Raw genomic sequence first — 22,754 nt, 5'->3', positions numbered from 1 at the left:
CCGGTGAGGAGCAAACGCCATTTTCCCTGACAGGAAAAAGAGGAAAAAGAGTTAATGAATGTTACGGAGCGGGGACTAATATGAGGTGACACCCCTTCAGCCTTTCAGCCCTGCAGAATCTCCCTTAGTTAAAGTATAAATGTATTAATTATCCTTTTAGCTGACCATTATTTTCTTGTTTAATTAAATTTCACTGACAATTTTGTGTAACCTTAACAGTAGATGATGTCTTCTTAAGGCCGAATTTACCATGTTTATGAATCACAACCTAAGCTCCTAACAAGAAAATGTGAAGACTGGAGAAAATAAATCGGATTTGTGCAACAAAGTTTTGTTTTCGCTCTTTTTAACCTTTCCCGTGATTCATCTCGTGAAGCATCATTTTTCTGTGTGCAATCCACAGGAGGGCTCTCGACACAAAAGCAGCAAAATCTCCCCAAGTGTAAAAGTATTCTCCAGTGAATAGTTTTATTATAAAAGTTGCCACAGAGTAACTGAAAGTTTAAACACTTAGTTTCTTCAGCTTGCTACAAAGAAGCTAAAAATAATAAATAATGAGGAGCTACTTTAAAACATTCTCAAACCTATTCCTCAACATATTATTGAGGAAATGTACCCATAATTACACTTTTTAGTGATCAAATAAATAGAAATATTAAGAGATTCAAGGCAGTCATGACTGGCAGTGAGTGTAACAGGTTTTATTTCATTAAGGCTCGGGCACTACCGAGTTCTTACTGGAACTCAGCTGTATCCCAAACCTTTGATCACAACCTGATATTGCTGCTGAATGCTGACCTCCTCCCCAAACACCACCAGCAAAGATAAGATCAAAACACCCCGAAGGCACTGTGTGGCTCTGTTTTTGTTCGGTGTAGAGAATATAAATTTAGATTTCTCCAAACAGTCAACCTAAAAAGTTGATACGTTTCTGCGTTGGAGGTTACATCTCAGAATGTTTTCCAGTACAGAAAAATTGACTAACGTTAAAAGTTGACTAACACTAACAAATTTAAACAGATATTAGTAATATCGTTGCATATGGTGCAAAAAGCTTCTGAACTGCATCTCCATTGCACAGTTAATAATCATTAATAAAGATCGGATTAATCAATGCACATTCAGAGAAGAAAAATGGTGTTAGCTGCTTTGCTGAGCAACAATAATGTTTCCTTATGATGAAACGTAGTCTACTCACCATTTTTCTTATTATCAGCTGAGATGTAATGCATCATGAGGCTAGTGGCTTCTGAGCAACTGGGTTCCAAATGTCAGGCCACGGTCGATTCAACAGCGTCAGAGTGATGGATGCATCATTTCCCCATGCTGACTTGTTGTTTGCTGCCATCATTTAGGACCCCAAGGCTAAGGTCAGGTCAACCTAAGGTCCTGCCCACAAAAAAATGTGATGTGGCATTTTTTTACCAAATGAAGGTTAAATGTGATTTAATGTATCCTTAATAAGTATGTGAGAAATTAATGTGTCCCTGCTGACACCTACTGGAGTTGAGCCACCACAGAGATGGTTCTAGATATTCTGGCAGGTGTTTTATACCTGGATGGATTTCTGTTTTTAAAGCATTAGCATCGCAGAGGTACGGTTGAGATCATAATGAAGGCCAAGAGAGAAATTGCACAGTAAGCACACACTAATGGGCATCATTGCTGGCATGATTCAATTACCAGTAGGTTTCTAGCTACACTTTGATTTTCATGCAAGATTAATTTAATGAGATACTGCAGACAGATCACAGAGCAAATTCAGTATAAATGCTCTGTTTCTCAGACGTGGATTAAACCTTCTTTGAGACTAAAAACAATATCAAATGTCATTTATTTTATTTCATTTAGATTATGCTTAGGTTTTATCTATATTCAGGAAACCAGATGAAAGGGTCTACTTTAGGTGAACCACCGTGTACCAAAACTCCAGCTTCAATGTATCTTGGTATTGATTTTCCATCATTCGATCAAAAATGTCCCATGGGTATTCAATTAGGCTTCCATCTGATGACTGCAAAGATCAAAGCATATGATTTATATTACTTTCATGTTAAACCATCGCCCAGTATTGATTGGACCACTGTCATCCTGAAGGAGATCCCACTATTAGAACAGAAATGCTTTATCATAAGATGAAGGTGATCAGTCAGAATAAATCTGCATTGATTTGCAGTGACCCTTCGCTTTGAGAGAACAAGGCTACCCAAACCACGTTATGCATAAAGGTCACTGGATCCCATTAGAGTCCAGATTTTCCCTTTGAATCTAACAAAGTGATGCTATACAAATGGGTGATAACTTCTAATAATGATAGGTGGTTTCTGGCAACTTCTCCCTATTCTTAATAATAATAATAATGGATTGGATTTATATAGCGCTTTTCAAGGCACCCAAAGCGCTTTACAATACCACTATTCATTCACTCTCACATTCATACACTGGTGGAGGCAGCTACAGTTGTAGCCACAGCTGCCCTGGGGCAGACTGACAGAAGCGAGGCTGCCATATCGCGCCATCGGCCCCTCTGGCCAACACCAGTAGGCAAGTAGGGTAAAGTGTCTTGCCCAAGGACACAACGACCAGGACAGAGAGCCCAGGGATCGAACCGGCGACCTTCCGGTTACAGATGCGATTCCCAACCCCCTGAGCCACAGTCGCCTTAAGCAGGCTAAACAAACATATATCCAATTTAGGAAGCTATAGCGTCACTAATTTAGATATTACACTCATTTTTATTTTATTCTGTACAAAATATGTTATGCAGCGAGCTTTAGAAGTTTTGGAAGGTGGATTTTTCATACATTTGTGCAAAGCTGGGATGCCTGTTTCCTCCAGTTTCCTCTCCTGCAAACCAGTGACAGGCTTCATGTTAATGAACAGTGTCACTGGTATAAATCTTAACACTCTTGAAAGCCAATAAAATTATTTCCAAGTTGAATGAATTAAGCATCAACCAGCATTTGGTGCTCATCCCAAATCCACAGTGAAGTTTTAGCATGGTATTATATGCAAAGTGTAATCAAGAGACAAATTTTTACCAGGCAATGCAAATAAAGGTAAATATGCATCAACACGAGGTGAAATTATTTTAACTTTTGAGAAATAGTTGTTGATGCTGTCAAGGCTAGCGGGGCAAGCCATGTGGAATTTAGTAATGGACCCAAGATAACTGCACGGCTTCTGATGAGAATGAGTTTTATTGTGACAGTGACGGTGCAAAAAGCAAAGGAGGTGGCAAGTGCAGAACCTAAGATTAACTAAACTGGAAAAAACGAACAAAAAGACCTGAAACAGAGACGCAGGGAGACTCGGGGAAACAACACAGGATAAGGCAAAGGAAATAACGCAGACGAACCAGGAACAAGCAGGAGAAAACACAGGGCTCATTTACACAAAAGGGCAATCAGGGAATAAGAAAGAGGAGGGAGTCACAGCTGGGATTAATTGGACATAAAGAGACAAGGGGAAGCAAAACTAGTCACACTAACATAGGACATGGCACTGTCAAAATAAAACAGGAAATGACATGAACACAGGGACACAATACTAACACAGCACAGCAGGAGCACAGAAACCAACCTCAGAACTGGAAAATCTTAATCTGAATTAAAGTGAAACCAAAGATAATAACAATGAAAACAAAACCACTGAGTCCACAGACTCAGGACTGTGACAGATGCTGTGTTATAAATGTCTGCTAGCTGAGATTCTCTCACAGAGTGTGGATTCTCTTCACACCACTGACAATTAAAACTCAAGGACGAGCTTATTGCTGCCATGTGTGAGCATCAGAAGAATTTATTCCACTGTTAAAGAGAAACAGAACTAAAAAGGAGCAAGTTTGGAGAACAGTATGCAAAAAAGCTAGGACTTTGGAAAATATTAATGTTAGCAGCTTAATTTTAAGGAGCACCGATACTTTGGAAGGAAACAGTCATCCTGTTGGCTGGTGTTCCAAAAACATTTTAGGTAGCTGCTAAAAGCTATGCAGCCAGGCGCTAAGTAGCTTTTAGCCATGGAAGCCCATTTCCGCCACTAAAAAAAGAAAAAAGTATCTATAACTCAAAATTTCAAGTTATCTTCTCAAAATTTTGACTTATCAACTTGAAATTTCGAGAAAATTTACTCGAAATTTCGAGTTAGCGCTGCCAATCAGTAAGCCCTACATGTATGATGTCATTTTCTTGTTACCTGGAAGGATATGGCACAGAAGAATGTGTACTCAAAACTGGATCGTGAGCTACCAATGCAACAATTTGGCACTTTCGAGAGTACGTTTGCCGATAGTAACGCCATGTGATTCAGCTAATAAAGCAAGGACTTCATCATTTGTGAAACCACGCTGAAAATACTCAACAATTTGTGCATTTCATGACTGGCTATAATACTGGTAGCTTAGCTGTAGCATTTTTAGCTGAGGGCTTCAGCTTCCGGGTAACAAGGAAATGATGTAATTCAAATAGATTACTGATTGCCAGCACTAACTCGAAATTTCGAGTTATGTTTCTTTTTTTTTCCAGCTTTACTGTTAGAAACAAAATGAATCAACAAATAGAATAAGCTAACCTCTTAGCGAAAATTATTCTGTAAAATTCCATCAGTTCTTTTATATTAAAATGTTGTACTGACAGCGCCATGACAACAAACAGCCCTTATTATTCCATATTATTAATATTGTGTAGATGAGATATTAATAATATCTCTTCTACACATATATTTCTTTACTCTGTCTTTTAAGCAAACACTATTAAAACATCCATTACACTCAGCCTCTGGTAAACAATCAGACATTTTAATAGGCTCTTAAGAATGTGCCAAAACATTAGCATTTCCATTATGTTTCTCCCACATATTTTCCCTAAGCCTAATCAGAGACATTAAGAAGCTGTAGAGTCTTCCCACAGCTTCACATCAGTCACACCCTCTCCTCACATGACAGGAATGCTCCAAGTCGCATTTATTCATCATGATTAACAATGTAATATTTCAGGGCAATGAAGCAGTTTGAGTGGAGCAAAAGCTTTCACTGTTAAATCCCAAACACTTAGAACTTGTGCTTATAATGGATGTAGCACATCCATTTAAAATCCCTGGTGGTGAAAATTATTGAAACTCAAAATGAGCTTAAGCCATTTTTACAGGGCCAGGATGCAAGCTGTTATTGCTATAACCCTGGAAATTTAAACTTCCATATTGTGGCACGCAGGAAGCATCAGCCAAATCGATAAAGTTCCTCCACCCTCGTAATATCATAAATTGCCACCTTTTATTTGATAGCATCGTGCAGTCCACCTGCCCCACTGGTGTCAGGATTTCTTGTATTTGTAAAGCTTCGAACTCCAGCTGCTTTATGACATTGCTTTCCTCCACATCTCATATAAAAGAAATCATAACTACATACTGGAAATAATATTTATAGCCCTCTGTTCGGTAAAAATTCATTAGCTGCGGAGTGATAGGACAAGTCCCTGAGACAAGGCTGTGGTGGATGATGGATCAGGCAGGTCGCACATGTATCACAGGTCAGGTGGCGTGTTTCTGACTGACAACAAGGGCAATGATGAGGTGACGCCGTTTGGGGTTCAGGACACCTAAATGACGGGGAACAAATCCCTGCATGTCACTATACTGAGAACAACCCAAAGGAAAGAATAATGTTGGGTTTATCCCCTGGAATTGCTTCAGCATTGGAACATTCGGAATGATTTATGTCCAGTGCCAATGCTCAATGTCAATATGGAAAATAATGTGCCCATGTAGCAACGGGGGGTTGTAATAAGGTCTCAAGAGCCTGATGCTAGCAGGTTTGTTTATATGAGCACATCATTTACATACTCACCTGTGGCTGGACATTTTCTGTTTCACAATAATAAAAAAAAGTTAATATCCTGAACAAAATGTCTTCAATCATTGTTGTCGAGTCATAATGGCTCATTAAATGTGTTTATAGCCACCATAGTGAGGGAGAGGAACTGGAGAGACCGTTTTAATCACTTTATTGAGAAATTACACTTAGTTTTACATTTACAAGGACCACAAACAGCTGGGCAACAGTTATTAGTAACATACCTCCTCACAAGTGGCATCTCACCCTATTATAGATATATATATGAAGAACCACTTTCGAGGTCTCCACTCCTTTTTCTGATTAATTTCAGAGCTATCACAGAAGACGATGCTAGCTAAGCTAGCTGCATGTTACCAGGTGTCCTTTGATCACCCCATTGCATGATTCAGTATTGTTACTATTTAGCCATTTAGTGGGTTGAAAGCATCCTTTATCAGATTAATTTTGATTGTTAATCTTGCAAAATAATCCCATTTAGATTCTTGAGACAGTTTTTTTTTCCTTTTAGGTGCTCTTTATATTAAAAAATATATATATATTGCTCTGTATACGTGTAGAAGACACTGTGTGGCTCTTTGGTCATGATAATTTGGTAACTAAATTAGCTTTTTTGTTTTTTGAAAAAAGATGGCATTAAGTTTCTTTATTAAAAAATTATTTGATTAATATTTATTACTGTAAAAAAACAAAACAAAATGGTATCTCTTACAGTGAACCTGTCAGCATCTGTCCACTCTCGGTTCAGTTTTTGCTCTCATACTGCAACTGATTATAACCAAGGAGATAACATCAGTGTTTCACGTGTGCCTGCTGGGTAGTTTTAACCATTAAAAATAGCAAGAAATCGGAGACCAGACAAAAGCCAACAATGGGTTTCTCAGTATTTTTGGAAATGTGGTTCCTACAACTTTCAAAACAAGTAAAATTTTAAATGCATGATTTATTATTAGTAAAAGACGAATAGATAAATTAACTAATTAAGTTGAGCTTATTCAGTTAAGAAGACTTGGTTGCTGTTGTCCAAACACTGATGGGAGAAATACTGTATTCAGTTGCATTAAATATCTTCCTGGGTCTCTGTGTTTCTTTGCAGTTCTTATATTCACACCATCAAAATGAACTGAAGGGAAAAAAAACCCACCCATCTCTCTCATAATATTATAATGTTAAATATCCATTCCAAAATAAGGCAAACTTTAAAAGAGACAATTGAATTTAATGAAGCAAATCAATGTTCATTTATGGTTTGCCTCAGGAAAGTCACACTGTGTTGATAAGCAATCAGTTCATTTGGCAGCGCACACCTTTCATCATTTTTCATCTACCACTTTGTATTTTCTATTTTTAATTCAATTTTGTTATTTTCTCTTAAATAGAAGAGAAGCAGGCCTGTGAAGCTCTGCTGTCTAGTTCAATATTTGCTCAGTGCAAATGGCCTCCCAAGAATAAAGGCAACCAGGCACACTGAAAGCCATGTGCCAAGAGATAGGGGATCCTGGTCAACAAGCAGGTTAATTGCATGATAGGACCAGATGTTAATACTGGACTGAACTCGACACAGACGGCCTCATGGGAAGCTTCCCCTGTGGCTTCCGATTGGCTGCAGAAAACAGCAAATGATATTTGACCCTATGCAGTATGTGCACAGGCCAAAATATATTGAATTCTGTAATGAGAAATATTTTAAGTTTCCTGGGTAGATAATAACTTTTTTTTTTAACTGTTTGGAGGAAGTGAAGATGTGGAGGAGACGGGAGACTTCACTTTGATTAACTTCACACTTGTGGAGGAGATAACAGCCTTCTGAGTGGCTCTCCTGGGCAGATTATTGAGTGTGAGTGCTGGCATATTGCATGAACCCTCTAAAATCCATTAGCAAACTCAAGTCATTACAAACTGAGACAGTGGAAACTTAAGTCTAGAGAACTGATGTACAATAACTGATTGATGCTGAAAGTTATGATGAAAAAATGTAACTGTTTAGACTAAAAAGTCTCAGAAAACAAGACTCCAGCTTTGTAATTCAAATCAGACAGGACTGCTGACACAGCTATAAACAAAATGGGAGCTTTCATGTTACTTCAGAGTTACAAATATTGATTTTAATATTTTATTTGGATTTTGGTGGATAGTTGGAGTTAGTATTGATAGTGCCACATGCCACTTTTTCCCTGAATTAAAGGAAGATTGTTGGACTCGCCCACAGTAGGAGTTCTCTGTAGAAAGAGCAGGATTGAGGGTCGAAATGCAGAAAAAACTGGTTGGGCAGGACCTTTTCTTGGATCATTTATTACTGAATACAAACCCACCTTACATTCATTCATCTTGCAAGAAAGAGTGAATGTGAAGAGAAGACATGCAGACTAACTACAATAACCACTTGCAAGTTGCAAAGAGTCAACACTATCGTAAGAGCATCATCATTTCTCTGTGCTTTCAAAATAAATCACAGTATAAATCAGTCTTATCACCTGATGAAGCTGTGATAAGAGTTCAATAAGTTTTAGGTACACATGGATTGGCTGAGTTTAGAGGAAGACAACCACATCACGAAATGACGCATGTAAAGCAGGACCAAAATGCAGGACACAAAGACAGACGATGTGAAACAAAAGCAAGCTGCATAAAAAGTCTGTGAAGACTAAGTACAAAAGCTCACAAAAAAGGTACCTAACACCACATGGGGATTTACAGAAGACATAAATAGACCAAGAATAAAGACTCGAAGTATAACTCATTAATCTTTCAGAAGTAAAGAGAGGATTATTTATACACAGAAGGTGATCAGAGAACAACCAACAGGTCATCAACACAGGTGAAGACAATCAGGACATTCAGGGGAAGGCAGACAGGAAGCAAAACCAACACAGGACACAAAAGAAAACAAACCTTCAAAGTAAAACAGGAAATAACCAAAGGAGACTGAAACAGAAGTTAATACTAACATTTACCAAGGAAGCACTCAAAGGAGACATTGTAAACATGGACACAAGAAGGCTCACACTAAACGGGAAGCTAGAAAAGGGAATACAGGAGAAAAAAGACAAACTGCATTGACAGGGAGAGGAACAGACAGGGAAACACTGCACTTTACTAACAGAAACCAAGAAACCAAAACTCGTAACTACAATAACCATTAGGTAAAATAGGAAACAAACACTCAAAGATGTCACAAGAAATAAACCTTGCAGTGCACTAGATTAAAGAAATCAAAACAGGAACCCAGAAATTGAATAAAGACAGATATCAAAACTTCAGGCATGTGAAATGACAATAAAAAAGCCCAAAATGAAAAATATTTGCAATAAATTTAAAACCAAAAATTAAATAATCACTGCAGGTACTACATCATAACCAAAAACTTTTCTAAAACCCTACATCATAACCTGAAATGCACCTCCCTAGAAATTTGTAGTCAGTGCAGCTCCGCAGCATCTGTGATTGGCCTGTTCAGCTTCGGCCTTCCCCCCTAAACATTTCTAGCCACTTCTTCTTCTGCAATCAGTAAGTATACATTAAACTTTACTGTCAGAAGTCTGCTTGACATCCTCTGTCCTGTACAGCGAAGCAAGTTTAATCAGAAATATTTTGGCAGACTAACTGTTGTGTGTCAGATATGGCACACTGGAGACATTACTCTTCAAACCTGACAAAGTGCTGTTTTTATTGGTCTTTCAAGGGGAATCAGTGTAGATGATTTTAATCAGCTTTTGTGCAGAGCTAGGACCTCTGCTCCCTCTTTATCAATCAGCTGGCCCTAACCTTATGGAGATGTCATACTGAACGTCAACACCAAGTGCAAAGTTAATTTAAATGGCACGGCCATGTCCTGAATGATTTAGTTAGTGTTACTTTGTGCAATTCTGAAGTTAAAACTCCCAGTGAGTGACAGGAGCACCAGTGAGAGAACTGCCACCTGCCACTGGAGTTGCAGAGATATGCAGAATGTGTCCTTCTCACAAGGTGACACATCATTAGCAGAGGCATTAGACACAGAGAGCAAACAGTAATAAAAATGCTGGGCAATGAATCCCATTCAGTAACTTTGTGTTTTGCACCTTTTTTCACTTTTTCAATCAACTTCTCATTTTGTACATCACAAAAGTACGGGCATAGGTTTGAATAAAAAAATATGCTTACCCGGTGCATTTAAATGCCGGTCCTTTGCAAGAATCCTTGTGGGCTTGTGATGAATTGAAAATGATAGACTCATCTCACTATGGTCAAACAATAATGCCATGGTGCATATCTGCCAACAACTTTGACAAAAACTGTATTATTCGATACCCTGAGAATGAAAACAGGTTGAAACTGCACTGCTGCTTAAGGGGTTAACTTAATTATGAGTAAATTATACATGGCTGGACAAAAACAACAGAAATCTGATTATTTTGTGCACTGTGAAACCAACACAAAATTCTACTTTGTTAATATAGAATTTAAAAAAGATTTTAAACCTTTATATCCTTTGGAGGTGTTTGGAAATTATACATGCATAAGCTGCGTCCTACTTAATCTTTAAATGATATGGATAACTACAGCGGAATATATTTGGCGTTTTGCATTCCAGAGGCAAAAATCTGTCCCAAAGCAGCCGAATCCTCGAGCTGTCTGTGTTTTCACAGTGACAGGTTCCTGGACACGACATCTCTGCGGCGCATTTTGACAAAACTCAGGCTGAAAAAACAAAAACCACCACCTGCTCCTACAGACAGCTCTAAAGTATTTGGACACATTTCTGGTTGACAGTATATCTTGGCCCCACAGGTTTCAAACTGTCAACCATACAGAGTGATTGAGCTGACTATTGGGGGCAAATGGTTTTAAGTGAATGTAGCAGAGACGCGGCATCGCCCCAAATCTTTTGTCAGCTCTGATGCTTCTGACATGTTACCCAATATTCACTATTTTTTTCTTTTTTCCCACTTAAAGCGCCCGAGCTCACTTCAGGGAGGAAAGAAACTAAGTGTTGTGTCTATAAAAGGTTCTGTCCCCTTTTGTCTCACTGCCAACACAGCTGGGTGCTGTAATTGTACTGTTACCACCGTTGCTGTAAAAATATTCAATTCAAATTAAAGCAATGACTAATAGGGGTATTATATTTCATTGAGGCTGGTTTAGACATTTTTTTCCCTAAAGCATGAGCATCTTTTCCCACCTTAGCGTGAAAAGATGCTCACAGAAAATGTGAGGGTGTTATTTTTTTCCCACAGTCTCAGAGTCTGCTGGGGCCTAAACTCCTCTTCACATGTGGTGTCGGGGCTTTAGGATTTGGGGATCTGGAGGATTATGGGATTTTCCAATTGCTCTGAAAACGACACCATGGGATACAGAAATCCAAAAATGGCTGAGGTACCCACATCAAGATTAGAGCGTATTATTTCACCCCTTAGGGAAAGCAGACAGGGAAGCTACTAGTGACAGCTTTGAAACAAGTGTGTTTGGGAAACATTTACAATTTAAGGGGATTGTACAATACAAAGCCTATTGGGGGCTAAAATCAGTTGTGCAAAGTCAGCTCACATTTCTAATTCCATGAAATGTCATTGCCTGTTGTGTAATGTGTTCTTTCCCTGAACCAGTTTAATTTTCTCTGGAAGTTGGAACCATTAATAACAGATCTGTTTCACTGCTCTTTATGTTTGAGCTGAAACTAGTTTTAAAAGCTGCTGCAGGTTATTCAGTATTACTTGGAAAACGGTATCTCTGTACATTGTGGAAAGATGCAGAAACACATTAATTTGTCATGTCAGGTAAATACATGAAATCGCCAAAGACTGCTTTTTCTATCTTGTCATGAAGACAGAAGTTTTTCTGTTTTCCCCCCACAGAAATATCAGATGTCATAGCCTTGTGTGAAAGGCAGAAAAGATGAGTTATTTCAGTGTGTGGGGCACAGACAGCACCAGCACTCGCCACCATCCTCACAGACATCGCCCGAAATCTCGGGGGGTTTCTGTTTAAGAAGGCTTTTTTTTTTTTTTACCCCTGCTTATTCCTTTTCCTATTTAAATTCCATATTTCAATCTGTGTTGTTAACATAGCCACAGGATTGCTGGGACGAGGGGGCACAATAAAGCAGTACTTTAAATTCTGCTGTCGACTCTACACCATATGTTGCCCAAATCATTACAGAAATAAAAGCTGTAATAAAAGAAAAAGTCAATGCAAAGTAACATTTTAGAGGATTTTCAGTTTTCTTAGAAACATATCCAGAAGGAAGACATCACATCTGCTTCTGTCGTATGGGGGAGAAAACAAGGACTTGAGTATGCAGAAGTAACATCGGGTGGGTGGTCCTAACTTCAGTCTACAGCTGTGGAGGGTAAATGCAATGTGTCTGCGTGCAGAAATATATTCTCAAATTCAGGAAAATGTTAAAGTAAATATGAAAATACATAATACATCAACCGCTCCGCTTATTTTTACCAACCCTAACCTGTTATTTAGCTTTTTTTCTGCATCCCTGCATGTTTTATCTGCATGTTTATGCATAAATACATGTTACTGACCAGAGGGTTTAACCTATATATTCATATATGCCTGCATTCATGCATTAACTTATTGAAATTCCATCTATTTTTGTGCTACATACATCCATAATATAATGATTCATATAACTTAAACAACAGGTTAAATTTCCACAGTGACTGCAAAGAATGAGTCCACTTTATTGTGCAGGTCCCTCTTCTTATAAAACAGGCAGTTATTTATATTATTCATATAGTTCGCATATTGTTTTGTTCTATTGCATTCATATTTGAAAATCTAAGACATCACCATGCTACCTTCTGTGCTTATCATCATCCACCAAATACCTTTTAATGTGTGAATTTACTTAGCAATAAAAGTGACTGGCTATACTAAATATGAAAGAACAAAAACCTTCTGTGCAGTCATTTAAATACTTAAAGCAATGTATTTTTTTATTAGCAGGATGTTTTAAGATCTGCCAGCATGTTCTCATCCCGGGGTGCAACATAACTTAAATTTGTCAGACCCACAAAATCACCATTAGAAGGATGGTGGGGTGAAGACAGAATGAGTTAAAGTAAATCAAGTAAATCTAAACCATAAAGTTTTTAGAGCCTAGAAAAGGTTTAGTTTAAAATAATACTTTCAGTTCACTGAGACTATTGTTGCAATCTTACTCGCTTAAAAATGACAGAGCCATCAGCCTCAGTAATCCCATAATCTGCATCAGGGCACAACGGCTGAAGCCCACCTTCAATATCAATGAGCTACAAGGGCAAGAGATTAATTGGTTCTTGCAAGCAAACACGGAGGATCCATACTTTCTCTAGTTATTGCGTAACTATGGAAACCAGGTCAGACCTTAAGCACATTCGTCAAATAAAACAAAAAACCCCTTGGGCACCGTCACAAAATATCTGATGAAAGGAAGCTTGATTCGAACAAGAAACTAGGCCTGTACTGAAACGCACACAGTGGCAGCAGAGAGAGCGGCAACCTGTTGCATGCCTCAGCCCTCAATGTGCTTCAGCTTGTGGGAAAGGGTAAGCATGCCACAACGATTTGAAAGCGCTCAAGCTGCATTCACGCAAGGCCCATAGTTGAACATCCTATCTTCCATACTTCACTTCCCTGCCCTTTTCACCTGCCCTAAAGCCCAGCTTTGGAGTGAGACTGAGTCAGCCGCTGCAGTATTGATTGCGAAAAAGGCGTCTGCAGCATGAAAGGACCCCAAAAAGACCCCTTTGATTGGCTGCAGGATAGTGAGAGTCCACTCTTCTTTGGCGTGGGTGTGATCATTAATAGTGCGGTAAACCCTGAGGTCAGTTTAGTCTCACGGTGTCAGGCGAGGTTGTGTCCAGAGGGAGTAATATGTTCACGCAGCTCTGCTCCATTACCCATCTGTCTGGAGAGGAAGAACAATGGCTTTTCCATCACTCTCTATTCCTCAAGCAGTCATACCAGCTCTCTGTCTCTGTCTCACTATCACTGCTTCATTAGCTTTCTGCATTGAGTTTGTCACATCTTCTCAACACTGGCAGACAATAAAAGCACTCAGAAATTAGCAGCAAATTACTTTTGTCATTTCTATTTTTGTACCAGAGGCACAGGAAAAACTACCCTTCTCATTAACAGTGGTGTAAGATGGACGATTAAAGAAAAAAAAAATCTGTGTCTCTATTTCTTTTTATACCTTTACCCAGCATGGCGTCTGCCATAGAAAGTGCAAAAGTTCAAGAAGTGACAGTGGAGCTGTGATAGGAAGAAAAGATCACTGCACAAACATTTCCTCAATAAGCACTCTTGTCTGGATTTGTGTTTTGGCAGACTTTGTCAGGCAGAGCTTGAGTCCAGTTCAAAGTCTGCTCTCAGCCAAGTACAGGAAGTGTCAAGTGATTTTGAGCCAGGCTGAAATGTGTTATTATGTTCCTTCTTGAACTGCAAGCCATCAGCCCATCCTGAATCCACTGAGACTGCAAATGATCTGAAAACAGAAAACACCACGACTGAAATTATGTGAGATACTGAGACTACAGGAATAAAAAGAGGGATCATATCCATTAAGGGTCAGAAAAGTTAATGTGTACAGCTTTGAGATTATTTTCTACTCAGAAATTAACTGTGAGGCAAAATGTGATGCAAAAGAGAGCATCTGTGTTTAGGACACTATCCCATTTCTACACTGAAAAAAACCATGATTATTATCTGTTATTCAAATATTGCCTGTTTATGGCATTTGAATCATCACATGAGCCAAGGGGTGAAAGACGACCTTTGCTCATGTGAAACTTTGCCCTCGCCCATCATGAGACCTATTGAGGTCACCTGAGGCGAGGTGTGAGTGGGGTAGAAGCACGTGAGAAGGGATCTGTGGACTGCACCTCTGTTCAGTGATGGTCGTTCACAGTAAACACAAACGCAGTGGCCTCCTCTTCTCAGTTAAAAATGTGAACTTTGGCATCTTCTGACCCCAATAGGTGTTAAAAACCTGGCACTCTCCAAGTGTCTTCATGAACTCAAAGATGTCCAGTTGCCTTCTTTTTTCAAGATGCTAAGACTTTCTGACTCTTTTTTTGCAGTGATCAGCACATTGAGTATTTTTAAATATGTCTCCACTTTTTTGTCATCTGTTGGCAGAGTATATACTTCTGCCTACTCCTTTTCTAACAAATAATGGAATGATATTTTGTAATGATTGTGAAGGCACATGTTTGAAATAAAAAAAATGAAATAAACTTACTTCGTGAAGTGCTTTGTGCTGCACACTGTTTTTACCTCAGATACCTAACAAGCAAAAGATTTCTTAAATAAAAGGTGCGGATTTGTAGGACTCATATTAAGAAATTTTTAACTACCTGCTAAGACCTCCCGAGATGACCCTGCAAGCATAACATCCATCGTTATTCTAGTTAGGCCTATCTTTGCAAGTCTTTAGCAATTTACAGCTGCCCTTGGTGGGAGAATAAAATTTTGCATGAGACTTTAAATATAAGTTATTTCTTACTGTTTGAGGATGAAGTTGAATCTACCTCTGTGAGCAGAATTAACAGAGCCAGCATGCGACCTTGGAAAAAACGTTAATAGATGCCGACTGGACAAACGTCTATCTTTTGCCAGTTCCTCAAAGAAGGGTTGTCTGTGTTTGTCTAAAGTGTGGTTGTTTGAAGTATCGTTTAGAGTTTCTCGTGTAGTTCTCTCTCCAGAGTTGAAAATGTGAACTTTAAAATACTTGAGTCTGAACTTTGTATTACAAAGAACTCATGTGTGCCTGCGTGTTTACACAAGTCACCTTGAGTAGTAGTTCACTGAAGAGGTTTTCAAACAGCGAGGCTCACTTTTAGCTATTGTGTGTGCCTTACGGACCCGCTTATCAACACGGTCAGTACTTGGAGCTGCAGTATAAAAATACATACTCAAACCTAATATCAAATCAGAGCCTACAGGCATGATATACACTTATTTAAGCCTAATTCTAGTCAGGCCCTTACTCCCTCTCACTCCGTTAGTGTGTGGAGTCACACTTGAAGCTTATGAGGGGTCTGTTAAGTAAGGGGGTTGTAGAAATACAGCAGCAAGATTGGAGATGACCTTGTAATCAGCATACTAAGATCATGTCTACCACTTATTAGAAGATGTGCCTCGATTCAGTTTCATTTGGATGTTTTTATCATTTTCTTTAATTAGCCTATTTTTCTATATTCATATATTGGTATTTCTAGTCAATATTGGAATTTATTATCTAAAATATACAAAAATTGTGCATTTCTTTTTGTTTATTGCTGACACTCTTGAAATAGTCACATGCTTTACCTTCCCACAGTAGTTAGTAAGCTTAGACTCTGTGTTGGAGGGCTTTATAACCCACTTCCACTTTAGGCTATTTGGTCTGAAAAGCACTTAATGTGATGAATCCTCCATGCAAACATGTAAATGGAGTGAAAGTGTGTTAAGGGGACTGAACTGAATTTGGAGTTAGTGTGACTTTCCCTTCCAGAGGGCATTTTATATTTGTATTTCATCATAACTGAAAACCCTTAAACTTATCAAATATGACACAATATACACTTCTTGTAACCCTGAAACCTGACTCTAAGCCATGATGTTTTTATGCATTTTATTTAATGTCAGATAATTCGAATAAAACCTAATTGTTATCAGCTAATTCCCCATAGCTTTAATGTCAAATTACAAAAACGCAAACATGAATAAAGGTTTAAATATCAAGTAATATATTAAAACCAGGAAATCTTGACTTCCTATTTACATCCCCCAAAGCTCTAAAATTTAGTGCACGATTTTGCATTAAATGCAATAAATGGAGTGTCAAAATTCATCAATACTAACATGACTAAGACTCAGAACATCCCACAAACATGGAGGTGGCGCTGGGCACCAACTCAAATGTCAACCTGTGTTTGAAGATGTGTTGCTGCAGTGGAAAAGTTAAAAACAAACCAGAGTAAACATGTTCAAATGAAATTTCTTACCTGTCAACATATTTTGCAGCGAAATATCGTCAGGACAGACATGCAGCAGCACATCTCACTGCACGGTGCAGGGTCAGCTTCAATTTGCCGTGACGGGGGATGAAGACTCGGCAAACGACTGTCCAGCTGAGATGAAGCTTTGTGGGGAGCTGTGTGAAATTTCAGATGACATAGAGAGGCCAGGGCTGTGGACAGCCAAGAAATCCTCTTCAGGCATAAATCCTCCAGACTTGAAATCCAGACCGCTGCTTGGCTAAGCTATAAATTCTTCTTAGTGGACTCTTCATTTAGTTTGAAATTTTAAACATCAAAGCTCTTAATTTGTGCAAAACGGGGGGTTGCAGATTCTAGGGATTTTTTTCCATAACACTTTGGACAAGTAAAAAATGAAACATGACGTAAAAAAACAGAAGCTATTTTCAAGCATTTTAATTCTTTGTAACTTTATACTTCTAATGTATTTTAGAGATAAATATTAAAGTTCCATGTTTCTTAAAACAATTGCAAACTTTAAAGCTTATTTAAAAGAAATCAAAGAGGTTTATGGAGTAAATGACCAGAGAAAAAAAATACTGATAATAACTGATAATAAATAAATAATACTTATATTTTTATACAAAGCTAATAAGGATCAGCAGGTAAGGTGAGTGCATGCAGAAATTAAACCCACATAGGGGTGAACCATAAAATGTATATACTGTGTACATAAATACTGGACTGGCCTCGAAGTCTGAAAAGTGAAGATAATGTGTAAAGTGTCTTAAATCTGCATTCTTTCTCATGACCAGCAGCTCAAGGCTCCAAAATGGGACTTCACAAACCAAAATGTGATGTCATTGTATAATGAAAACCAGAACTAAACAGCCAGATTTTAGAGAACCGCTTAAAGATACAAGAAGGTATTCAGTGGGAGTCAGCAGAGAGTTAAAAGGAAGGAGAACAGATAAGTGGGAAGACTAGAAACTGAAAGAGGTAAAGACAAGATTTTAAATACACAGGAGGAACTGATAAGGTAACAAGGAACCAGTAAAGGCAGGGCCAACCATCTCTAAGGAGGAAAAAGACAAGGACATGGAGTAAAAGCACAAGACAGAGATGCAGGGGAAATGATAAATGGACACAGACACAAAATTGTTTTTAAAAAATTCACTTAATCGTTTAAATAAACCTATAAGCTAAAATTATTCAAAACAGCATAAAAATACTGACTGCTGACGGCTATTAAATATAGCACATTAGCTGCCTGATTACTATTTGTATACTACATATGGTCTCTAAAATTAAAACCCTGAGTAAACAGAGCTTCAAACGCCTCAGGTTTCTTATAGAAAAGGCTGAGCTGGGTAAATATCAGATAGTAAACCGAGTGCGTATTGCCACTGATTTCTGTGGTGTTATGTCGAGAGAAGAGGGGGGTTAGAGCATCCTCTGAGAGGCCATGAGATGCTCCATGGCACGAGTTATTGCGGCTAAATCTGAGCAATCACAGTGCATGGAAAAGAACACTCAGGCAAAGATTGGAGAATTGAAAGCAATCCCTGTCGAAGCACGTGGAAGACACTCCAAGCGTCATATAGTGAGATACAATTACTATAAGAAAGATGCCCCAAAGGGAAATTTGAGAGATGCAGCCTGTATGTTTCCTGTGTTTAGTAATTTTTTTCCCCCCTATGGTCCCTGTGAATCCTTGCAGAGTGCTTGTCAGCATTCCTGGTACATCTCCAGCTTTTTGTATGCTGCTTGTTCCCCGGAAAGCATTTTCATACCATAAAATAAATGAGTTTGACTGTGCCCGGCCGCTTTATCTGCTTCATGATGAGAATCCCAGTGGAAGGCTCCTGGCACCGTGGTCCTTTTCTCATGAGCTTTTTTACAAATGTAAACACTTTACATTGTTTGTTTTGTTTTTTTTTACTATCATCTGTCAGGCTATAATTACTTTTACCACTAGAATGAGTGTAATGTCATAGAAAATTATCCCCGTATGAGTTCACACTACACACATGCACACATTTAAATTCCGTTTACACTACCATGCTTCTCTTATCTGTTGACCCAAAGGAAGACAAATGGAGGTTACTTTAATATTTATGAATCTTGTAGTTTTTGCTTACTGTCCTTAGTCTTTCATTAAAACCAGATTTAGCACCAGGCCTTTTGAAAAATCATGTCCTAACCGACTCTTTCTGTTTCTCTGTGTCCTCTGTCCCCTCTCACCCTTGTGATCACCATCTGTTTATCCATATTGTATGATCCTCTGTTTCTGGCCCCCGTGGCTCGTCACCAGACGCTACTTTTGGCCTCCTGCTCGGTGTGTTTGTGGTCTGTGGCCTGGCATTCCTGGGACTTCTTACATTTGTCTCCTGGAAGCTGTGCTGGGTACCTTGGCGGACTAAGGCCCCCTTTCTCAGTCCATCCCTCAGCCCGGCCCGTGGCCCACAGCACTGCCCGCTTCAGCCGCCACTCTTGTTACCCAGCCCCCAGCAGACGCCAGTCACCATGGCAACAGAGAAGGTGAAGGACCCCATGGGCTCGATTGGTTTCCTGGAGGCTGCGGTGAAGATAAGCCATACCTCTCCTGACATCCCCACTGATGTGCAACTCTCCATGAGGGAGCATTTCCTGCGCCGCACACAACGCATGCAAAGGCAAACAACTGAACCAGCTTCCTCCACTCGGTCAGTCACATACATGCATGTGCATGCAAATCTGATGACACATGAGACTGTCTCATGTGGTTATTTATAATATGTGTGCATATGTGGAGGATTATGTGTAAGCTGAATTCAAGACATGGTGTTATCTAACGTGGAATAAAGTGTGTAAACCAGGGGGAAGTCACTGCTACATATAAGGATTAACATTTTCTAAGTAATTTAATAAATTAGTAAATTATAAATAACATTGAAGAATACTAAACTCTGCCTCAGAGGCACCTCTCTCCAGCTTAAAATTACTGTCTATAAGACTTTCTTCAGAAGTATAAATATAATACAGTTTGAAGAGATTACTTGCAGCTTTACAAGCACAATTCCACGTTACCATTTAGTTAACATCAATGATTTATTATAGCTATTATGCATACTAATACATGGCCATGGTATAGTATTGTATGGCCTATTCATGCAAAAAGACAATTATTCACATTGAGAAAGTTTTTTTTTTTTTTTTTTTTTTTAAAGGGTCGTTTTACCTCGTTGCTAGGTGGTTGCTAGGCATGTATAATTTTGTTTTCGTGGATATGGATATAAATTAAATTTTATTGTCATGAAATTAAAGTTATAAGATGCTTTCATAGGATGTTATATGTACATAAATGCTAAAACCAAGTAACTTTTGCCAGTTGATGGGAGATTACTAGGGAACGTACTGACATCAATATATCTGATGTAGATAAGAACCCTCGGGTTACTATAGGCAAAGTAGGTAAAACCCGGGATAAACTTTTCTCATCTTCTAGGTAAACAATTGAAACGATCACCAGTGACAACATAGGATACCAGTGATTGACATGTGGCCTGTTACTAAATACATTAGAGGGTTACCTAGGCAACTGAAATGAGCAGCTGTCAAACTGATGCTTGACAAGTGAATTTCTTCCAGTGTTCATGTAGCTTTCAGGTCAACTTAATGCCAACTCCTGGTGGTTTAGGAGGGGTTGGCAGACAAAGAAACCAATAAAAAGACAGACATGATAATTTTTAAAGGATAAGAATTTATGTTCACACCACTGGGGCTCACTGAGCTGTCACAGTACATTTAACTTTAACTTTTTACACTTCCTGTTCAAATTTTCTCATCAGGTGTCAGGGATAGGGATAGCTCCATACAACAGAAATACAGGCCTACTTACTGTAGAAATACAGGTCACATCCTTTTTTTTAAGGCAAGAATGAACTTTGATCGACTGCCACTATAGCAGAAGACATAACGTGATACATTTGGTTGTATTGTGCCAACACTAGTTTAGTTCAGAGTCAGATGCCGAACACTCATAGACATCACATTAAAAAGCACTGAGTCTTGTCATTTTATAAACCTGCATGTTAGTCGGATAGTGTTCACTTTTGGGTAGCTCAGAATCTGAAATAAATGCCGTGACAAGGTGAGACTGTAACCTTTGAAATTAAGAAAACCAAGGAAATGTCAGAGAAACCATATTCACGTGAAAGACCTTTTCATATGTGCTTGTCCTAGAGAAGGCAAAATTTTAAACTAAAATATTTTTAGTATAAAATATTTAATATTCTAAACCTGATTTCATAGTTTTAATATCTAAACCTAACTAAACAAAAAAAAAAGAGATAGTAATGTCAAAAACAAAAGTAATATTAAATTGTTAAAAAAGCAGTCCTGCAAATGACTAATTACTGTTATTTTTGTCTTCTGGTTGGAGGTGTTGTCACTTTACTATCTGCAGTCCCATCTTCCTTCAGTGTATTTTTGCAGGCTGCCATTTTTCATTACATTGTGAGATGTTAAACTGGTTATTTTTGTATTAACTTTTGTGTAGACTTTCCTCACCAAATGTCAGTCTGTGACTAGTTGAAAATGAGAATATGTTATCATTTCACCACAGCTCAAACTACAGCTATTCCTTCCCACTTGTATTATTTTTCTCTTTTCTGTCCTTGTAGGCACAACTCATTCAAAAGACACCTGCCTAGGCAGATGCAGGTAGGCAGTCTAGACCTAGGAAATGACTACATGGTGGACAAGGATGAAAAGCCCACTAGCATTGGACGTATCCAGCCAGAGCTCTACCAACAGAAGGTCCCAGAATCAGAGGACTCATCCAACGACAGCAGCAAAAACTGTGGCAAGATTAACTTCTCCCTCAAGTATGACTATGAAAATGAGTCTCTCCTTGTCAACATCCTCAAGGCAGTAGACCTGCCAGCCAAGGACTTATGTGGCACATCTGACCCTTATGTGAAGGTCTACCTGCTGCCCGACCGCAAGAAGTTCCAGACTCGTGTCCACCGGAAGACACTCAACCCCACATTCAGTGAGAGCTTCCAGTTTCCTGTGCCTTATGATGAGCTGGCCGCTAGAAAGCTCCATATGAGTGTTTTTGACTTTGATCGATTTTCACGGCATGATATGATTGGTGAGGTGGTGATGGAAAACTTGTTTGAGACGTCAGACCTCTCCAGGGAGACAAACATATGGATGGACATCCAGTATGCCACCAGTGTAAGAATCTATTGACTTTTTAAACTTTTCTATTAGAGTCTAAGTCAAATGAGTAACAAGTAAATGAAAGTGATGTGATATTAAAGAGTCTGACAGAGAGATACACATCCTTTAGTTTATTTAAACATGCACTGCCCACTTCATTTGATAAACTTGCTCACTTGCTTATCAATGCAAATATCTAATCAGCCAATAACAAGTCAGCAAATTAATACATTTATGAATGTAGACAAAGGAAGATGACCAAGTTAAAAATGAGCATTAAAACTTGGAAGAAAGATGAGTTTTTAATGTGGTTGTTGGTGCCAGACAGGCTGACTGTTTCACAAAGAATTCAGGCAACTGGTGGTGCAGTGGTGTGGGCAATATTTTGGGCTGCTTAGCACCAACTGAGGATTATTTAAATGCTACAGCCTACCTGAGTATCCATTTGGACATGGACATGAAAACCATGATGACAATGTAGGACATACAGGGAGTGCAGAGTTATTAGGCAAGTTGTATTTTTGAGGAATAATGTTATTATTGAACAACAACCATGTTCTCAATGAACCCAAAAAACTCATTGTTATAAAGCTGAATGTTTTTGGAAGTAGTTTTTAGTTTGTTTTTAGTTTTAGCTATTTTAGGGGGATATCTGTGTGTGCAGGTGATTATTACTGTGCATAATTATTAGGCAACTTAACAAAAAACAAATATATACCCATTTCAATTATTTATTTTTACCAGTGAAACCAATATAACAT

The 22,754-nt window shown here is 38.6% G+C and overlaps 1 protein-coding gene across 1 annotated transcript in view; it reads left to right on the top strand.

Moving 5' to 3' along the window:
- The window catches only part of syt6a (synaptotagmin VIa), a 77,463-nt gene that overhangs the window by 35,285 nt on the left and 19,424 nt on the right, over positions 1-22,754 (top strand). The window contains exons 2-3 of the mRNA XM_005740949.2: positions 19,100-19,490; positions 21,450-22,008. Of these exons, the coding sequence (XP_005741006.1) occupies positions 19,312-19,490; positions 21,450-22,008 (738 nt within the window). The 5' untranslated portion in view covers positions 19,100-19,311. The remainder of the gene's footprint in view (positions 1-19,099; positions 19,491-21,449; positions 22,009-22,754) is intronic.

The sequence above is a fragment of the Pundamilia nyererei genome, unplaced genomic scaffold (assembly GCF_000239375.1).
Source record: "Pundamilia nyererei isolate P.nyererei 1_Seehausen unplaced genomic scaffold, PunNye1.0 scaffold00106, whole genome shotgun sequence".
NCBI lineage: Eukaryota > Metazoa > Chordata > Actinopteri > Cichliformes > Cichlidae > Pundamilia > Pundamilia nyererei.
The sequence above is the reverse complement of the archived record's forward strand: the minus strand, read 5'-3'. Positions and strand labels throughout refer to the sequence as shown.